The sequence below is a fragment of the Lottia gigantea genome (assembly GCF_000327385.1).
Source record: "Lottia gigantea unplaced genomic scaffold LOTGIsca_45, whole genome shotgun sequence".
Taxonomy (NCBI): domain Eukaryota; kingdom Metazoa; phylum Mollusca; class Gastropoda; family Lottiidae; genus Lottia; species Lottia gigantea.
In genome coordinates, this window is record NW_008709577.1 from 308,643 (window position 1) to 328,797 (window position 20,155).

A 20,155-nucleotide genomic window follows, 5' to 3' on the forward strand; every position below is an offset into this window, starting at 1 on the left:
GGTAGTGAGAATAAAGTTTCATTCAGAAGAACCACAATTAATGTGTCAATATTCTAAATTTCTAAAATAATATAGAATCTATAGAATAATTAAAATATAACAATATCTTTGGAATGAAAATAATGTTAAAACAACCTGATTATATCTAGGATAGGTGGGTGATAGGTCCATGAATTGCTGTGGGTCAGAGGTTTATAATAGAGAGATTCAGAATGTTTCAGGGCAAGTGTAATATGCATAGATATTGCTTGTTCGATTTGCACATGTTTTAGCTCAGTCTGTCCAAAATAGAAGTGTCTCTTATCCATTGAAGAGATAAAATTTTGCATAAAAATGGAAGAATGAAGAATGTCACATATTGGGATACATATATGTTGTATTATTAATATTAAAGGTATTAGAACTGGACAGAAGACTGTGAGTCCACTTGTAAACACACATTTAATAGTATAATAGTGTTATCATAGTGTTATAAATAGTGTTATGGTCATTTCTGAGTTATAAACTTTTAATAATCTCAGCATAGAACAATATCTGTACAAATTAAACTTGTCTTTTAAACTTTAGGCTATAAATCTGATACTAATATTAGGAACAAGCTGTAGTATGTACAGTCAAAACTTCTAAAATACTTCGAACTGTAGGAAATACTTCACTCACTCTAGGGTAACTTAAAGTTGATGTACTATTTCTGAAAATAAAAAAAGCAAAATAAATATCACTTCACCTCAACAGAAAATAATGTTGAAAATAGTTTATTAATTTCATATTAAGACTAACAGTGCAGAATGTGAAGTATGTTGACTGTTATCTGAAATCAAACATTAAAAGATGTAAACTTCATGAATTTTTATCGTGTTATTTAAAATTGCTATTAATTCATAATTTCATAGTTCTTTCTTAAAAAATTTTGCATGCTATTCTAATTCAGTTAAAAACTACAAATCTTACTTTTTTATATTCATCCATTGTTTAGTTACAAGTATAAAGGCATCTGGTGCTCCTGCTAACATAGCTTCTAAATCTAATAACTAGACAAATAACATGATATGGTTAGCAGATAGTCAACATGCACTGCTGATGTACGATATTTATAAACTAAACTTTTAACATTTATTCTGATAAATTTACTCTGTGTAAAGAACTAATCTAAAAATTCATTTACCTTTCCACTAGGAATTTTACCAGTAACTTGTCTTCCTACAGACATCATTATACCTAACCCAACTGTATAAGCTACTACACTGTTATAATAATAAATTATGATTACTAGATTATTAGAATATTAATTGTTGGTCAATGATAATGAAAAATACTAAATGCTAAAGAAAGGTGTCCAAGATAAATTACAGCATTGGAATACATCAATTTTCCTACTTCTGGAGAGATTTACAAGATAAACAAATAATTCAGAAATGTAAAGCGATTGTTTCAGGGAGTTAATGAAAGGGGATCTAATCTACCATGGACAAGAACATTACTCAGAATTTTATTCCTTTTGTAAGCAGTCATCAAAAGTTGAATATAGATGTTTGGGAATTCGTCCTGAAGTTCTTTATAACTAGTAAAATATTTTGATTCCTACCTGGAACCTCTTGTTAATGGTACCAAGTTATAGAAATAATACATTAATGATAACACCATATTTAAAATAGAATCTACATCCTGTAAAATACAAGATAAAAATATTAATCTTGAATTTATATCAATTACATCAGAAATCCAATTGCCATATGAAATAATATTATTTTCAGAAAAATCCTGCTATGAACATTGTTATTCAGTAGAATAGATTTTATCATGAAAAGAAAGAAACGGACTCACTGTTATTTTATTAGAACCTGTCCTTTTCATTTCTTCTTGAAGTTGATTAAAAATAAAATCCAACTCTAAAGAATAATCTTCCATTCTACCTACATTGTTCGCAGTATTTAGGGCAAATATTACTCGATCATTCCTACAAGAAAACATCTAAGAATAAAATGTCACAAGGAACATTATTTTAAATTACTTTAATGCTGTAACAGAAACTTTATATGACATCATTTGCTTGGTTACATCAAACAAATGGTGGTCGTTGGTTTTAATCTTGATTGGTGTGTAAAAGTCTGAGCACCTTGAATAAGTAATCTTTCCCTATTATTCCTAAAAAAGGGTTCAAATAATCCAGGAAACATTAATGTCAAGAGGTTTGGCCAAGGACCAGCTCTTAGAAAAGATCCTTGTGAACCTACTTTCTTTTAAGTTTCTGTACAAAAAATGTTTTTTAACATGTTTTTGCTTTCTTATTCGATAAAATCAGATGCAGATAATCACATTATTCTCCACTTTCACAGTACATAGAAGATATTACTACTTACATATCTTTTGACAGAACTAAAATAGAGCCATCTAATCTTTTATCTTCTTTAGATTTAGAAGTACTTGGTACTTGTGTTGATACCAGAAAACCATGTGGATTTATTTGTCTTTTCTAAAAGAAATAAATACCCATAAATCAGGCATGAAAATAGTATCTTTGGCTGAGCAGATATACTTTTGCATTTCCAGGTCCAATTCAAGACATAAACATGAGCAATCCACTTTATTTTTGGGAACAATTAGTGGAAATTGAAACTAAAAACACAAGATTATTCTGTCTATTACTACTTAAACTACCTAGAAGTACCTAAAAGTAGTGGACTGCTCATGTTTATGTTTTGAATCAGACCCTGATGTGCAAAAATATCATGGCTCCACTATAGAATGTAGTATTCAAATTAATAAAAGACATTGAGAGAAATAAATAGTTAGACAACTTTATCTGTTAGTATCAAACTATTTTGAAAAAATTACGTAAAAACAAAATATATAACATAATAAAACTGTGAGCTTTGATATATGATAAAAGAAAGTTTAACTTACTCTAGCTATCATTAATAAATCATCACAAGTTTTAGCACTGGAAACATCTTCATGTAGGCCAGAATATACTATAGCTTCATCTCTATAGATGATAAATATTTCATAATAATTCAATCTTTTCTTTTTATAAGTTGATGCATTATAAATTCAAACAGTTAAACTTGCGTCATAAATCATGACCAAAACAACCCAGGGTTTTTTATTTTTTTCTGTTTTATAGCCTTTTCTCAGTCATAAATAGTGTATCTAGTACTGGCCTCCTGCCTATTAAGTGATGCTATTACATTCTAGTCTTATCTGTATGAGTGGTAAGCTCCCTATGCGTAGAGTTATTTCAGATTTAAAAGTTTTTAATTTATTGATATTAATAAGATATACATACCCTGTATAATGTTCTAACATTGTTTTAGCCAGTTTAAACACCAAATCATAATACTGCATTACACGTAAATTTAAAACTGAACCCCTGTAAATATATGACATAGTATAGTATATAAAATATAATAAAATGAATGTTAACTTTAAATATTAATAACAAGTTTGTCTTTTCTAACATGGTTACCTCACAAGCAGACAATGCAAAAATGAAATGAATGGAGTTTTACGTCCTGTTTTTCTGCACCTTGTGGGCTAATGAAGACAGACAACGCCATGCAGGGTGCCATGAGGGAAATTTTCCCAGGAAGCAGACAATGCAGCAATAGGGTCTCTTGATATAGTGTTAATAGAATACTATTCTACTGTTTGGTGCCTCATTAGGTATTGCCAGTTAATGTAACTTACAAGAGATTTTAAAATATATAATCTTATAATAGTCAACAAGTGAACATGACTAAATATAATTACCTTACAAAATTAATATCTGATCTTACTCCATCTGTAGTACGAAATTCAGGCATTGTATCAACCCAAAATACTGGTTGTTCTGGATCAACTAGGCGTCTATATTGTACTGCTATATTGAACAAATCTTGCCAATCCAGTCTTTCTGTAAATAATTTTACACTATCAGTTTATAAACATTTATAATTACATTGTCATATTCAAAAGTTTTCAACCTTTACTTTCTGTAAAAGGAGCAAAAATACCACTCTTTATGCTTGCCTCTCTGGAACACTTATTTCTATCATAATATTTACTTCTATTCCAATATTCTTACCTTTACCATTTTTTAATGATTTCCATTTTTTCTGAAATGAAGGAGAAATATTTTGCTTAAATATTTGTTTTATTAATTGATAGAGCTCAATATCTGTTGTCAATAGTACTTCTCAGAATCAAGGAGTTTGGTTCTACTGCAATTCAAATTGGTTGTTATGGATAGCTGAAATTAAGCTTTATCAACCCATAATCAACTATTAAATGACTTTACCCTTTTAATAAATGTTGGAAAAAAACTATAAATTATTTTTTAATACTCCAGGTAAGAATTCAATTATTCACTAAACTTTGAAATAATTTGCTGATGATGAAATATTCTTAAGGATAAAATATAAATATATTCCAGAAATTTGATCCAAAAAGTATTGGTGATTAAAATTTAATTACATACATACCTCTAAATATTGAGCTATATGTAAAGATGCTAAACCCATAGCTAAATTGAGTCTGTTATTTGGTGTAAAACCATCCGTATTAACTTGTGTATAAGAACCAACTTTAACAGCTTTACAAATGAGATTTCTGACATCAGCTGTATAGTCACTTATATTATGTTCTTTTATATCACTGAAATACAATACAAAATTTAATTTACATTAGTACAGTTCAAAGTGGACAGGGACACTCATAGCTTGTAGTTCATCACTCACATTTACTGCAGTTTCTATGAAATTTCATAAAATATTGATTACTATGTCACTATCCCAAAAAGCAATTTCTCTCAAGTGGTATGGCATGATGAAAATTTGAAAAAAATATATATCCATATTATATATATATTTATCATATAATAATTTGAATACAAATGTCATGTAGGTAGTCACGAGAATAATATGATGAAATATTACCTTATTTCTGGTTGTAATCCAGGTTGTTCTTTGTAACTTTTCTGAAATACATTATTTTCAAAATAATCAACCTTTAATATCTATCCTATTTTCATTTAGCCTCTTACTTTAGTCCTAAAAATATATTTACAATGACTTCTTTGATGCTATGATCAACTCCTGTCCCATCCCAATAGGTGAAACTGAATAATCACATATAATGTTTTCTCAATACTATTTTTCACTCCATCAATTTCTGTCTTTGAAGTTATACTCACTTTAAATTTAAAGGGTAAATTTTTTATCCAGTTTTCTTTAAATTCAGGATCTAAATCAGATTCTGGTTTAAAATGTTTTAGCTGTGTCTCTAATTTAGAGTGTAGATAACGACCATATTCTGAAATAAAGATTGGAAATGACTTGTTGGAACATTGAAATTGACCTGGGGAAAAATGTCATCATTAATAAAACAAATTGAATTACAACGATAAATATAGCTAATAGTGACCCAAAATAAATATCCTACCTTTAAGATACTGTGCCTTTAAAAATTCTGAAGTCATTTTAATAGGTGTTATATTTTTAACAATAACCTGTAATATAATGCAATTAAAAAAAAAGTACAACACCTACAGTTCATAAAGACAATGGTTTTACTGACTGGTTTAGAAATATCCTCCAACATTAATGAATATATAATACATACTGGAAATAAAAGTTCTTCTGAGATATTTTGGATCTAAAACATACTTATATGTCATTTGAGATAAATTATAACAAGAAAAAATAGATTGTAAAATACATACTTTTGCTGATGCCTTTACTCCTTCATAAAACTTTCCTAGTGTCATATATGATAAGGCTTCCATATACTGACAATGTATGTTATTGGTGTCCAATTTAATACATTTCTAAAATATAAATAAATAGAACTAGTAAATATATAGCAGTCGTTTTCTAAAAGATATTTTTTCTTCCTTTAAGTTTGGTAAATTAACCCAAAGTTATTTTTGGTTTATGAACCTAAAGTGTTACCAACAGATATTAAAGTCCCTAAATCCAAAATCTGATTCAATGTTAGTAAATAAGTAAATTTTGTACCTGAAAATCATGAAGAGCTTGGACAGGCTGACCACTATTATATAACATAGAACCATGTAACTGTATACTTAATATATGTTCTGGATTCATCATTAAAGATTGATTAAATCTTGTATTAGCCGCTTTTAAATTTCCTAACTCCCTGAAATAAACATCAACATCAGAACTTTCGAGAAAATCAAAAAAGAAAAGATAAATCTTTGATCATCCTTTTCTTTCAAGATCTATCATTCATATAACTTTGTTAAAGATTCTCCTAAACTTACCTGAAAGCTTGAGCTAAACTTGTACAGGCATCAATATGATCAGGTTTCAATTTCAATACTTCTTTAAAAACTTCTATAGCATTCTGTAAATAATGAGGAAAATATAAGGGAGATAACTCTGCTGTTCCTATATACATCTTACACACTATAAACAGTGATACAGTTGATTTCATACTATTCATCTTCAATTTTTTTCATCTCAATGAAAATGATATTTGTATGAATTTGATATGTATCTATTTCTGATTCAAACAATAACAAACATGACCGATATGATGTCGGATATAAGCAGTGCACTATTATATAGATTCTAAATTTACATTCCTATTAAAGAAAAACTACCTTGGCCAATTAGAGTATATATTCATCTTTGGACATACCCAGTGCCTATAGTATATACATTCCAAATCCGACAAATCCATAAAACGAAGTAATTATCCTTAAAACGCTTATAAAAATTACATTGTGCATACTAAGGTCATATCTCTTGCATACCTACCCTGACTTTTCCTCTATAATATAATGCTAGACCAAGATGAAAATATGACATGATGTGGATATCTCCTTCAGATTCTAAATTACGGCGGAAATCTTCTTCAGCACTACCAAAATCCTAAAATAGAATAGTTTAATAGTAGTAGCCTATATACTAAATCTGAATATTTTTTATCCTTTTTAGAACTAGGATTGAAAAAGTGATCAAAATCATATTGAAATAATAAAAAAAATTCTTCTTGCATATTCATTCATTGAACAATCAGGTTCCAATAAAAACTAAATGAAAAAAAATCCTTTTGGTCTCATTAATAGAACATTTAAAGTACCTCTAATAATAAACTGATGACCCCTCTCATAAAATATATTTTCTCTGTTGGTCTTTTCTGTAAGGCTGTAGTTAGATCATTAAAGGCTTCTTGATATTGACCTAAGCTTATATAAACCTGAAAATTTCAAGCAAGGGCTTTCAATATTCATAACACTTTCCCTGAAAGATCTGGTTGTTGTGTGTGTATCATCAAATTGATTTTGTTTCATGAACTACACCTAAATCAATCAAATTTTTACTGGCCATTTAGAATGCTCTGGATCCCATCACTGTAACAGTTTCATATTTTTCATCTTTACAACAAAGATTTTACATTTTTCATTTGATAACTTTATTGACAAGTATTTTATATTGTTATTACCCTGTAGAATATCATTTTTTAAAAGAATTTCTACATTAATGCGCTAGAATCAAATATTCAGTTGCACACTTGAGAATATATCTACCTCAGCTCTTCTTTCATAACTGTCAGGTTTTCTCTTATCTTTCTGTATAGCTTGAGTAAAGTCTGCTAAAGCTTGAATAGCATTTTCTGCTACCTGTAAAATAAGTGGTAGTCATTATTTAAATATATCATAATACAGTTCTCAATTGAGAACGTTACCTGTATGTGTAATGAAATGCTGTGTTCAAATAATAAACAAAAGTCTACATCCATAAAACTGTTGTTTATTAATTATTTGAAATCTTTATATCATAGTCCAAAAGAAAAGTTAAAACTAGAAGTTTTGGTACAAATATTAAGAAATCAGACTATCCTGGAATAATTTAAAGGCATTGTATTTTGTGAGGATTATACCCTCTATTGACAGCATATTTCAAAAGTACAGTAAAATTAAACATTGAAGTTTTGAATTATCAGCTGTATTAAAATAATCAACTCACATATAAACCCTTTCTAGTGAAGGCCACTCCTCTTCCATAATATGCAGCAACTATCTTTGGCTTTTTCTGAAACAATACAATGAGAGTAAATCAATTTAAAAAGAAATATTTACATGAACAAAACAGTAATTATACATTTCTTGTAGTCCCATTGATGACGTTTTTAGAGGACAGCAGGTCTTTTGATATTAGTGAGCTGCAGTAATTTAACATCTTTCTAGTTGATGTCTAGGTATCAAGTTTAAAAGTTTATTGATGTTTATTGCTTTTATAATATCATTATTGAATCAATACTAATCTACTAAACTTACATTTAAAATTTCAGTGTATATAGTTATTGCTTTTTCAAAGGCTCCAGAGTTTAGATAAACTGTAGCTAAGGCTAGAAAGAAGATATACCAAATAATGAATAAAAGTTATTGGGACTCTGTAAAAGAGATTCTGAGTTGACAAGCCCAGTCAATAAGTAGTATCAGTTGTTGGAAAGAGTGGACATACCCTGCCTTCCACAAAATAGTGGAGCCTTGGACTTTTACTCAAGAATTTAAAGCTTACGGTTAAGAAATGACCTGTACTTACCCAGCTTCTTGTCAATATTGCTGTTGCCTGTCGCCATAGGAACTAATTTTTTCTCAAAAATTACTTTAGCTAATGCCTACATAAAAAATATGATAAGAAGCTATAATTTTCATTTACAAAATTTGATTTAAGTACCAAACCTTTAACTTCTCTCTTAAGTTTTTTGCTTAAACCTGATTATGTCCTGATTATAAATTTGCCATCTATACCTTTGAACCTTCTTAATGGTGGAAAGTTTATCTCTCTACCACTTAAGATTTATCAAAATAAGAAATTGAGCAAAAGATTCTTAATCAGATGAAGAGTGTTATTAATAAAATAAATTACAGCAAAAACAGATTTCAGCTCTCACTGATAGGCCAAATAAACAATGAGGAAGAGACAAAAGAGACTAACTTTTAGACTACTATTTAGATTGATAAATGTAGCACATAGGTTTTAGGTAGTTGTTGTGATTTAAAATACAAACAAAATTACGTATAGAATATATAGTGTTAAGCTGAAACCCCCTTTAAGATACAATGCAAATATAACTTGCAGTATGTCTGTTAAACCCAACTTATCTATATCAATAAAACAAACAAAAATTGTACCTCAGGATCTTGATGGATACAATCAGAAATATCTTTATCTTCCTTTGAACAATATCCTTCATCTGGTGATCGTTGGGCACAGAGTCCCATTGGTAAATTGTGATGTTCATTTTCTGTGAATAATCAATTTAGAGCTACACTTTCTGTATATATATATATATATATATATATATATATAAATCATTGTAATAATACAATAATAAAACAATAAGCTAACATATAAGCTGTCATTCACATTTGGTATAATAATAAGGCCTAGTCCTACGCCTTCATTTCCAATATATAATGTAAAATTTAGCAGAAGTAGATTTAGGCCTAGGAAATAAGTGTATCAAATAGCTGACAATTTTCTCTTTTGTTTTGTATTTTCATTATCTTTTATTACTCAACCACTTAAATTAAGGTCTAACAACTCCCTGGTCATGTCTTTGTTTGGATAAATTTAGCCTAACCTGATGACCTCAGCTTTAACCAATAAAATTAAACTGGTTTGGTCTGATCAGCCAATAACAAAGTGTGTTTCAACAAAGTTTTGGCACAATGTTCAGTTTCAGTGGACTCAGCGCTCCTCTGAATACACCTCATGTTTGCCACACATAATAGCAGAGCCAGAGAGGGAAGAAATGTAATCGGCTGGCGGTATTATCAATCAGATGAAAGTTATATAGAGGAGTTGTTACATCCTAACTTAATGGAGTAGTTCAGTAAATATGAAATAGAAACAAATGAAAGTTCTGCTCTAATTTTAATAAGATTGAAAGTTTGAAGACAAGGAGAGATGGACTTTCATCTGCTCCCCCACACTCAATCTACCCATACACGCAGACATACATTTAATACTCTTACAGGGCTGATGGTAAACCTATGGGATATTTACCACATTCATTTACTATTTCACCAGGTGTCAAAACAACATTGAAACTAAGAGGAGTTATCTCCCATGAATTAATTCCAGCACCCTTTGCTGAACACAATACACAAGGACTTCCTTTCTGTGGGTGTACACGTTTTAATTCAAACATGTGTCGACTCCCATCTTCGTTTTCTATTTGTACATTGGCAATATCACAAACTTGGTCGCATATACACAGAGTAACAAGCGAAAAAGAAAATATCGATGACAAAATACAGTTTCGATGCGCCATGTTACTTTTATACCATTATAGACTTCCTAAACACGAGATGAAGTAAAGGGGAATAACAAAGTTAGCTTCTTAAATAATTCAGACTACATCTGGTTACTTTCCATATCTGATAACTTTAAATCCATTCTATTTCCAGTGATTTAGACATCTATATCTAATCACTTAATTCAAAATCTCTTGATTCAGACAATATTTAGGCCTATATATCTCACTATTTTATTTCAATACCGGTACTATTGATTCAGACAACATTTATATACAGTCAAGTAACCTAATTTCGTGGAAACGTATTATTCGTGGATTTCCGGAAAGGATTAATAATTTACATGAGCGACCTTGCGCGACCTCCGCATTAGTTTGTTTTGATAAACATGGGTTTTCTCTACAATATCAGTTAGTAGAATGAATCCAGTAGTTTCAAGCAAGGTAAAATGTATTAATGTATACTTTGACAAATACAAAATGGCGGATTTCAGTTATTACCAAACGTCACCATTTTTTATCGGTCGAATTTCCTTATAATCCCAAGGTGTAATCGGAATTCCAAGTGTCGTCTGCTAGAATGTAGTCCAACGAATGAAGTCACGTGATCAACTAGCAGATTCCGTGTCAGAAGAAAATTTCTACGGAACACAAAGTGGACCGTATTCTTATGTTATTTCACTGACTTTTAGCAATAAATCACGCTACGTATCTTATTTTGTCAGTCACAATTTTTTTTTTAAAATCGTGGTTCTTTGAAGGAATTGTCACTAGTTATAATGAATTGATATTAAAGATAAATACTAAGAGAAGTTAATTATTCCACCCGGTATCCATACAACGTGTTTTTCTCGACTTATTTATAGATCAAACATCGTACACGAAAATAGGTGACGCATTCTGCCGCCGTTACCGAGTTGGTTGCTCATGAAATATGGGTCAAAGTGAAGGATTCATTAAGAAAATCGAAATAAACCAATTTTAATTATTTTGTAGAATATCTGAGGACACTTCTAAGACATAAAATTTTTTTTTTGTTTTTTTAACTTTGACGAAATTCGGTGTTGAATCCTTATTTCCACGAAAATAGGTTACACCACTGTAAATATCTGATCACTTTATTCAAATTTTCGTGATTAAGACAAAATTCATATCTGGCTACTTTATTCCAAAATTAGTGATTCAGACAACACTATATATCTGATCACAAATATTCCAAACCTCGTGATTTAGAAAACATTTTTATCTGGCTACTGTATGCCATTTCTAGTGATTCAGGCCATCATAGGACAGCATCTATAGCCGCGTTTAGACCAAGGAGCTTTAATAGACTCCATGGTTTAGACAGCCATAAAAACTGGCTCAATTGAAGTGAACCGTACTCGGTCCGGCCTGTACCGTTTACACAGCACTGTTTTCACTGGGCCAAATTTAAAAGTAGACCTGCTCTCCGGACAGAGGAGGCGAAAAATAACACAAACATACAAAATGGCGCCCGCTATAAACAAAGCTATGATTTTGAAGTTTTTGTTGAATTTGTCTCGTTTAGCAAACGAACCTTAAGAATCTCCAATTTTTTTAGACACACAGCAATGAAAGTGCATGTTTGCGTGCACATCGGCGACGAAAACTTTCCTCCAAGTAGCCTACTGGTTTCCTGTTACCTCATACACAGTCTGCTGCCATTCCTCCATTTGCTGCATTTGATTCGACGACAGAACTGTGGCCCGACTATTGGTCTCGTTTTTGTACTTTTATAGCGGCCAATGCAGTGCCTGACGAACGTAAGGCTCAGATTTTTCTAACCAACCAAAATGTTGCCCTCTATAAACAACTGGCGAGCCTTGCAGCGCAGCAAACTCCACCAAAAGACATCAACGAGTTGATGATGGAAGAAATTGTTACATACATGAATGAACAATTTGACCCTAAACTGTTCGTGGTTCGTGAACGTTTCAAATTCTGGAGCGACATGCAAAGAAAGCCTGGTGAAACGTATTCGTGATGACGCGGCTACCTGTGACTTTACTTCGATCAATGACCCTCAGGATGAAGCTCTACGACAGAGATTCATATGCTCTGTGAACAATGAAGCTGTCTTGAAGGCCCTGTTCAAGATCACAGATTCTGAACTGACGTTCACCAAAGCTATTGATGTTGCCATAGAGACCGAAGATGCGGCGAGGGTTGCCACGGTTCCAAGACCAAGCCCGTCAACAAAGTGCACCAGAAGAAGAACAAGGGTCCACACAAGAAACAACAACAGCAGTCGACTTCCACAGACCAAGAAGTGCTACCGATGTGCAAAGGCCCACAAAGTGATAGACTGTCCCTACAAAGAAGCCAAATGCCATTACTGTGACAAGCAAGGACACTTGGAAGCTGTCTGTAGAAAGAAACAACTGCACGGGAAACGCGATCGATCGCAGCCTTCCGTGAGGAAGATCACAAATGCAGAGATCGTCTAAGCTATCCTATGTGAAGTTTCCCAAGAAACTCCAAAGTTGGATGTACCTATCCAAATCCAGGACCGTCAGTTCATCATGGAACTGGACACTGCCACAACAGGCAATTTCATATCTTTGCCGGTATGGAGACAACTTGGAAAACCGGAGCTGGAAGATGTCAGACACCGTTACGAGTCTACAAGCAAGCACGACCTGCCAGTGCTGGGAACTTTCATGAGCCAAACCAAGGATGCAGTGACTGGCAACCAGAGCTCAATTCCCTACATTGTCATCAAGATTCCAGATTTGTATTTGCTAGGACGCATCGCTATCCAGAGTTTAGGAATTTCTGCGGACAATGCTTTAGGACTGAGGAGCATAGAGAGTCAAGTCAAGAGTGAGGATGTTTCAACTACACATTCAGAGACCTCTAACAAGCCTTATGCTGCCTTGCAACGAGATTACCACAAATTGTGTGATGAATTCCCAGATCTCTTCAAGGATGAACTGGGATGTCTCAAGGATTTCGAACTAGAGGTAAAGTTCAAGTCTGATGCGAAACCAATCTTTCACAAAGCAAGCCCTGTTCCATTTGCTCTTCGAGATGACTTGGCTAAGGGTTATGAAGAAGGCATCGCCAAAGGAGTCTGGAAACCTGTCCAGTTCAACGAATACGGAACACCAGTTGTACCAATTCGTAAAACCCCTACTTCTGGCAATTTGAAGACTAAGTTGCGGATCTGTGGTGACTACTCAGTGGGTATTAACGACCTGCTTGAAGATCATCGTCAACCAATGCCGTTCCCAGAGGAACTGATGCAAAGGTTTGGAGGTGGATTCGGGTACGCCAAGATCGATCTTGCTGATGCCTACAACCAGATAAAGCTAGCACCAGAAAGCCAACGTAGGCTGGCACTTAGCACTCACCGTGGGGTATTCCTGCAAGATCGACTTCCTTTTCGAATAAAGTCTGCACCTGGTTACTTTCAGGAGATCATGGAGAACTTGACCAGTGATCTATCTGGGGTTGCTGTCTTCCAGGACGATATGATAGTTAGCGGAAAAGACACCAGCGACCACCTGAACAACCTGAAACACTTGCTCAGATGTCGTCGTGACAAGTGTCTGTTCGCACAACCAAGCGTTGAATACCTTGGACACACCTTGTCGGCTGAGGTGATCTCGAAAGGATCAAAGGTAAAAGCAGTTTTGAAGATGCCACCACCTACTGACGTCTCAAGTCTGAAATCTTTCCTTGGTTCAGTACAGTTTTACTCCAAGTTCATTAAAAATCTGACTACTTTTGCTGAACCACTCTACCGCCTCACTAAGAAAGGAAATCCCTGGAAGTGGGGAGACGAAGAAAAAGCAGCATTTGAAGAGCTGAAGAAGGTTCTCGCCTCGGATCAAGTCGTGGTACACTTCAATCCAGACAAAACATTAGGATTGTCTTGTGACGCGTCCAACGTTGGAATTGGAGCAGTCCTGTTTCATCACTCTCCGGATGGAAGTGAGCGCACAATTTCCAATGTGTCAAAGACTTTAACAGCTTCACAAAGGAATTACAGCCAGATCCACAAGGAAGCCTTATCCATCATTTACGGTTTGCAGAAGTTCTACCAATACCTGTACGGAAGGCAGTTCGTTTTGGTAACAGACCACAAGCCTTTAACTTCACTGTTTGGTCCTAAGAAAGGGACACCACTTTTGGCGGCTAACAGACTATGTCTGTGGGCCCTATGGTTTAACCAGTTTGATTACACCATAGCGTAAAACAGTGGACCATGGAAACGCTGACGCCCTTAGTCGCCTGCCATCTGGAGATGACATAGATTTTGACAGGGAGGAAAGTAGTGAAGATATGGATATGGTGTGTGCCATCAAAGTTCTTAGTCTTCAGGTCCAGCCTGTGGACGCTAACATCCTTCGTAAAGAGTCAGAGAAAGATCCAGTAATTTCTGGTGTGATGCGCTACGTCCGTGAAGGCTGGCCACCAAAGAGCGCTGAGATCAATGAAAGTCGACAAGTTCCGGAAGTTGTCGGACTCACTAAACATCTGTCATGGATGTCTCGTCCATGGATCGAGAGTGGTGATTCCACAGAGTCTGCAGTCCAAGATACTGGATTTGTTGCACTTAAGACACTTTGGCATGGAACGTATGAAGCAGTTAGCTAGAACCACTGTCTATTGGCCCGGCATCGATACAGCTATTGAGATGGCTAGCCGACGAGGTGACTCGTGTGGTGTTCATCAGAACAAGCCATCCAAGCCCCCAGTTCACCATTGGATGCTACCTGAACCATGCAATCAACTTCATGGGTAAAGATTGACTGGTGATAACAGATGCTTACTCGAAGTACCCATACATTCACCCAACATCATCCACGTCTTCGAGAGCCACTATTTACCTGATGCAAGAACACTTTGCTAATTTTGATACCCTCACACGCTAGTCACTGACAACGCGTCAACCGTCACCTCTGAAGAATTCAAGAGCTGGTGCAAGGAACGTGGGATAACGCACCTGACAGGCGCACCATACCACCCAGCAATTAATGGAGAAGCTGAACGCTTGGTGCAGACTTTCAAGCAAGGTTTCGAGAAGTCTTCTCTGCCACCAAACCAAGCACTTCAAGATTTTTTGATGCAGTACCGGAGAACACCAACGTCCTGTGGATATTCTCCGAGTGAACTTTTGAACTCCAGACAAGGATCGACTCTCTTCTTCCCTCTCCAGCTCACATTGCTCATCAAAGTCTCAGATGACTAACTCGGGAGGTGTCGCCAAGGTCACCAGGCAGTATAAGGTCGGAGATTCCGTGTATGCGCTGTACCATAGACCTCGTCGAGACAGACAACCCCGATGGGTACCCGCACTCGCTGCTTCAACGTCAAGGTTATACCTTGAGACGACATTGGGAACAGTTGCAGCCACGCCATGCAACTGAGGAAGACAATGAACCTGGTGATGTATTAAACAATATTTCTGGTTTCATGGCAGATCATCCAATGGATATTTTAGATGTAGATCTTGCTCCACAAGTTCAGAGTCAAACCAAACCAAAGACTGTGCCATATGTTCCAGAGTACAGACCAGACAAGACAAGAAGATCAAAGAGACCGCGAAAACCTATTGAGAGACTGTAATGCTAAAGTTTAGCATCTATTTTCAGTAGGGAGATGTTGTAGAGAATGTTTTCAATCTGTTATAAATCCGTAATATATGGAAGGCTCACGTGACCACTAGATTATGTAAACATTCGAGAAATAGCGTGGCTTAGCCTACATTGTTTTGTACATTATAGTACTTATAAGCAATAATGAGATATTGCCACTGTATTTAGTTCCTGTTTCTTTATTAAATCAACCTTAAAACCTTGTCATCTTGTCGTCCTTGTGAGTTAATCAAAAGGGGACTCTCAAAAACACAACATAGGGCCTACACTGAAAATATGGAAAACAAAAGATACGAAATTGTTATTTGATTTTAATTAGATTAAGGCTACTGCTACTGTTGTATTTTGATTATCTTTGGTTGCCGAACTTGACCAAGGCACTTTGAATTTTCGACTTTAACTATTAGTTTGTTGGAAGGCCCAGGGGCCTATTTACAAAGACTTTCTTATTCTCTAGTTAATATCCTGTTAGTTTTTCATTCGCAGCCTAAATGTTACCATACCAGCCCCGGTCTACCCTAGCGTACACATTAAGCCCAGGTCTTATAGTTAGTTTTACAACAACTGTAAAAATATTGTGAACAAAGATTATCACTTAGGCCTAGCCTAGGCCTAGGGTAGGCCTACTGGAACTAGCTTAGGCTACTTGAAGTAGACTAGGCCTGGGCATGTTGTTCAGCCAAAATTAGGACGTTTTAGGTTGAAATATGGCCTATCTGTAAGGGGAAGAAATTCTACTAGGACATGATGTACGGTCTTTGGCTTACTTTTCAAAATTTTATATATCAACGCCTACTGTTCTAATTGGATTATTCAAATTTACTTTTTAAAAATCGCCACTAGCCTAGTTGACCTACTCGATTTAATGTGTAGGCCTAGAACAGTAGTAAAAATGTTAAAAAAAATTTCCACATAATTATGATGAAAACGACAAATCCTGAGAGCAAAAGCAGAGCAGAAAGTCAATACTATCTTGTAAACGTCATTTGTATGACGTCATTTTTACTTTTGACGTAACTTCCGCCATGGACTAAAAATCAAATCTGACACTCAGGTAAGCTGAAAACTACAAGCAGAGCCTCAGACCAGGGGTTTTCAACCTTTATCTTTCCATTTCCCCATTCAGGATTCCTTGATCAATTGCATTACCTTCCTCCGCCTTTAGATGTCAACTTCAAACTTCAAAGAGCTGGAGTAAGGCTTAGCTACCAATACAAGAACAAGCCGAGGAAATTGTCAAGCTATTGCGAACTTCTTACCGGCTTCGTATTTTTCCTTGACTGCAATATAGTCACCTTTATTGTATCATAATATGGAAATTTGTAAATGAAGCGATTTTCTTGGATTGTACGCTAGCAAATACAACCAATCTGAGGCCTCGACAATAGGTCTGTGAACAAAAAACCTTCAAAATGGCGGATTTCACTTATTACCAAACACCAATTTTTTATCGGCTAAATTTTCTTATAATCCCAAGGTGTAATCGGAATTCCAAGTGTCGTCTGCTAGAATGTAGTGCTACGAATGAAGTCACGTGATCAACTAGCGGATTCCGTGTCAGCAGAAAATTTCTATGGATCACAAAGTGGACAATTTTCTTATGTTGTTTCAATGACTTTTAGCAATAAATCACACTACGCTCTTATTTTGTCAGTCACTATTTTTTTTTAAATAGTAGTTCTTTGAAGGAATTGTCACTAGTTATAATGAATTGATATTAAAGATAAAGACTAAGAGAAGTTAATAATACCAACCGGTATGCATACAACGTGTTTTTTTTTTCTCGACTTATTTATAGATCAAACGTAAACGAAAATAGGTGACGCATTCTGCCGCCGTTGCCGAGTTGGTTGCTCATGAAATATGGGTCAAAGTGAAGGATTCATAAAGAAAATCGAAATAAACCAATTTTAATTATTTTGTAGAATATCTGAGGAAACATCTAAAAATCCGTTTTTTTATCTTTGACGAAATTCGGTGTTGAATCCTTATCCACGGAAATAGGTTACACCACTGTATGTTTAGTTTACAAACAACCTTTCCGCCGTGGGTTCTGATTGGACGTATTAGCCGGTGTAGCCTACAATCCGATCAAATAGCTGCATTCCTTGTTTGCTATTTCAGTCAATATAGTAGGTAATAGCTTGACATTGTGAAGATGAGCTAAGCTATGCCCAAAGAGTAAAAAGAATTATGAGCTTATAGGCCTATATATACAAAACAATTATGAAAACCACTGAAACTAACATCAGTATAGGGCCTAACATTCTAGCAAAAGTGCTTTGAAGATTTCCTTTTCAGGTTTCACTAGATTTTGAAGAAGTTGCGTGAGAACTTTTGCAGAAGTAGCAAGGAAAAACCGATGACCAAGTTCGATTAAACGTAGAGAAAGACATAAAAATGTGTGATCTGAGTGAAGATGATCGTCTTAGATTGATCTGCTTAACTGCTCTATTATCTTTCTTATCCGTAATACCAGCTCTGGGGCTTGTGGTAATTGGTAGTTATACTCGCAATGCTGTGCAAGATAAAGTCCGACTTTTAGAAAATTTCGATACCTCTGAACTTCCAATCATTCTTGTGGCGTTTGGACTTTATTCCGTGTTACATAATGTGATAGGTTTATCAGTTATGCTTTCTTTGAATCGACCAAATAGTCGGTATACACGCATGGGTCTACTATGTGTGGAAATAGTCGCAGGAATCATCCTGGTAATGGCTTGTGTTGGCTTGGCTATTGGTTGTTTCATACAGATTGACAAATTGGACCAATCCTTTCATGGAGGTTTATTAAATGCAATGAAGTTATATAAGAAAAGTCCTCTGGTAAAAATGCAAATCGATAAACTTCAGATTGATTATAAATGTTGTGGAAGCGCAAGGTTTACAGATTGGTTTGAAATTGCTTGGAGAAAATCAGAGTTCATCAATCCGTCTGACCCAAGTTATAGACCCAGGTAAATTTTGCCTTTCATGGTATCCAATCCATTAACTATAAAGTCTATCAAAAAATTGAAATATTGTTTGACGCTTTTGTGTCATGTCAGGGGGTAGGGGCCTGTAGTTATACCGGTACTATTATAACCCGAGAAATCTAATCCTATCCAGTTCCTCGTTCCTCAGACGTACAGATGTGTACATATAAGATATCGTCAGCTCTATGGAACTGAGTAGGATCAGATATATGTCGGACTAGAGGTATTTTATGGAAATCATTCATGTGTATCATTCACGACTTATGATATATTAGATTAAGCGTTTTTAGATAATTACTTATTTTTAACAATTTTCCAGATTTTCCAGGGATTCTGTTGTAACTTTATCACACCAGCTAAGTTCACTAATGAATACAACACTCATATTGATCATTCTTGAGAACTTAAATTTTATGTTCATTCTAAGACAGTATCACTTTAAATCGATTGGCGAGTAGTGAAAATTATTAAATTTTTCCTGAAGCCCATTGGCGATATGATTGGCTGTCTCAGACCATCAGGGATTCCATTGGCTGCCATGAACATTCATACTTAAAATCACAGTCCATTGATATAGATATAACAAGAGAATGTGGTCATTGTCAAATGCATTTGCAATGCCTACAATAATGCCTTTATTCTTGTATAAAATTGTGATTTTACGGTAATAACGGTGTAAGCTATTTTTTTTTTTACAGAGGAATAGATGCAAAAAGAGAATATGTCAATGATGACGTACCGTTCAGCTGCTGTAAAGTCAATGTAGCAAGACCATGTATTAATCACCATGTATTGAATAATGCTAAGCATTATAAATATGACTTCGAAAAAGATATAACTCTCAATTTAAAGGGATGTCGACATGCCTTGGTCGAATTTTATGGTCACAACATGATGAATTATATGGCAAATATTGTTTTAGGTCTCGCAGTTGTGCAGGTATAGTTTATGGTTACTTTCATACTAGTGAAAGACTCAAATTCGATGACAAATTGAAACCAGGAAAAAGCACCTGTTTTATGTGCCCAATTTATAAAAAAAAAGTTGGGGCTTAGTGCGAAGAGTGGAGACGAAAAGGGATGAGGTGGTAAGGGACGAAACGAGAAAGTGGGACATTTATAAAAGATAGGACGAAATGGAAGGGGGCACAAATTATAAAAACTTACAGGGGCGGAGTGGGAAGGGGCGAAATGATAATGGATGAAATGCGGGAAAGGGGCATATTTTAGGGCCTATTTGAAAGGGTCGAAACAGAAATGGTTTAGAGACGAATTAAGAAGGGGCTAT

The 20,155-nt window shown here is 34.6% G+C and overlaps 2 protein-coding genes across 2 annotated transcripts; one reads left to right on the forward strand and one right to left on the reverse strand.

Moving 5' to 3' along the window:
- Positions 1-588: 588 nt before the first annotated feature.
- On the reverse strand, positions 589-8,619 carry LOTGIDRAFT_218109 (hypothetical protein; the record flags this gene model as incomplete). Its single annotated transcript, XM_009060897.1, has 23 exons — positions 8,550-8,619; positions 8,282-8,352; positions 7,967-8,036; positions 7,532-7,620; positions 7,084-7,200; positions 6,759-6,872; positions 6,260-6,342; positions 5,994-6,135; positions 5,699-5,803; positions 5,419-5,485; positions 5,171-5,289; positions 4,914-4,954; positions 4,461-4,632; positions 4,064-4,094; positions 3,751-3,892; positions 3,287-3,370; positions 2,905-2,986; positions 2,361-2,473; positions 1,825-1,957; positions 1,586-1,665; positions 1,166-1,244; positions 952-1,031; positions 589-691 (listed from the first exon to the last, which is right to left on the reverse strand). The coding sequence occupies exons 1-23, from the start codon at positions 8,584-8,586 to the stop codon at positions 589-591; spliced, it is 2,154 nt and encodes a 717-aa protein (XP_009059145.1). The 5' UTR covers positions 8,587-8,619.
- Positions 8,620-16,919: 8,300 nt separating this feature from the next.
- On the forward strand, positions 16,920-19,813 carry LOTGIDRAFT_233891 (hypothetical protein; the record flags this gene model as incomplete). The annotated part of the gene is made up of 3 exons (XM_009060898.1): positions 16,920-16,947; positions 18,195-18,850; positions 19,567-19,813. Exons 2-3 carry the CDS (start codon positions 18,294-18,296, stop codon positions 19,811-19,813), a joined length of 804 nt encoding a protein of 267 aa, XP_009059146.1. The 5' UTR covers positions 16,920-16,947; positions 18,195-18,293.
- Between the last annotated feature and the right edge of the window lie 342 nt (positions 19,814-20,155).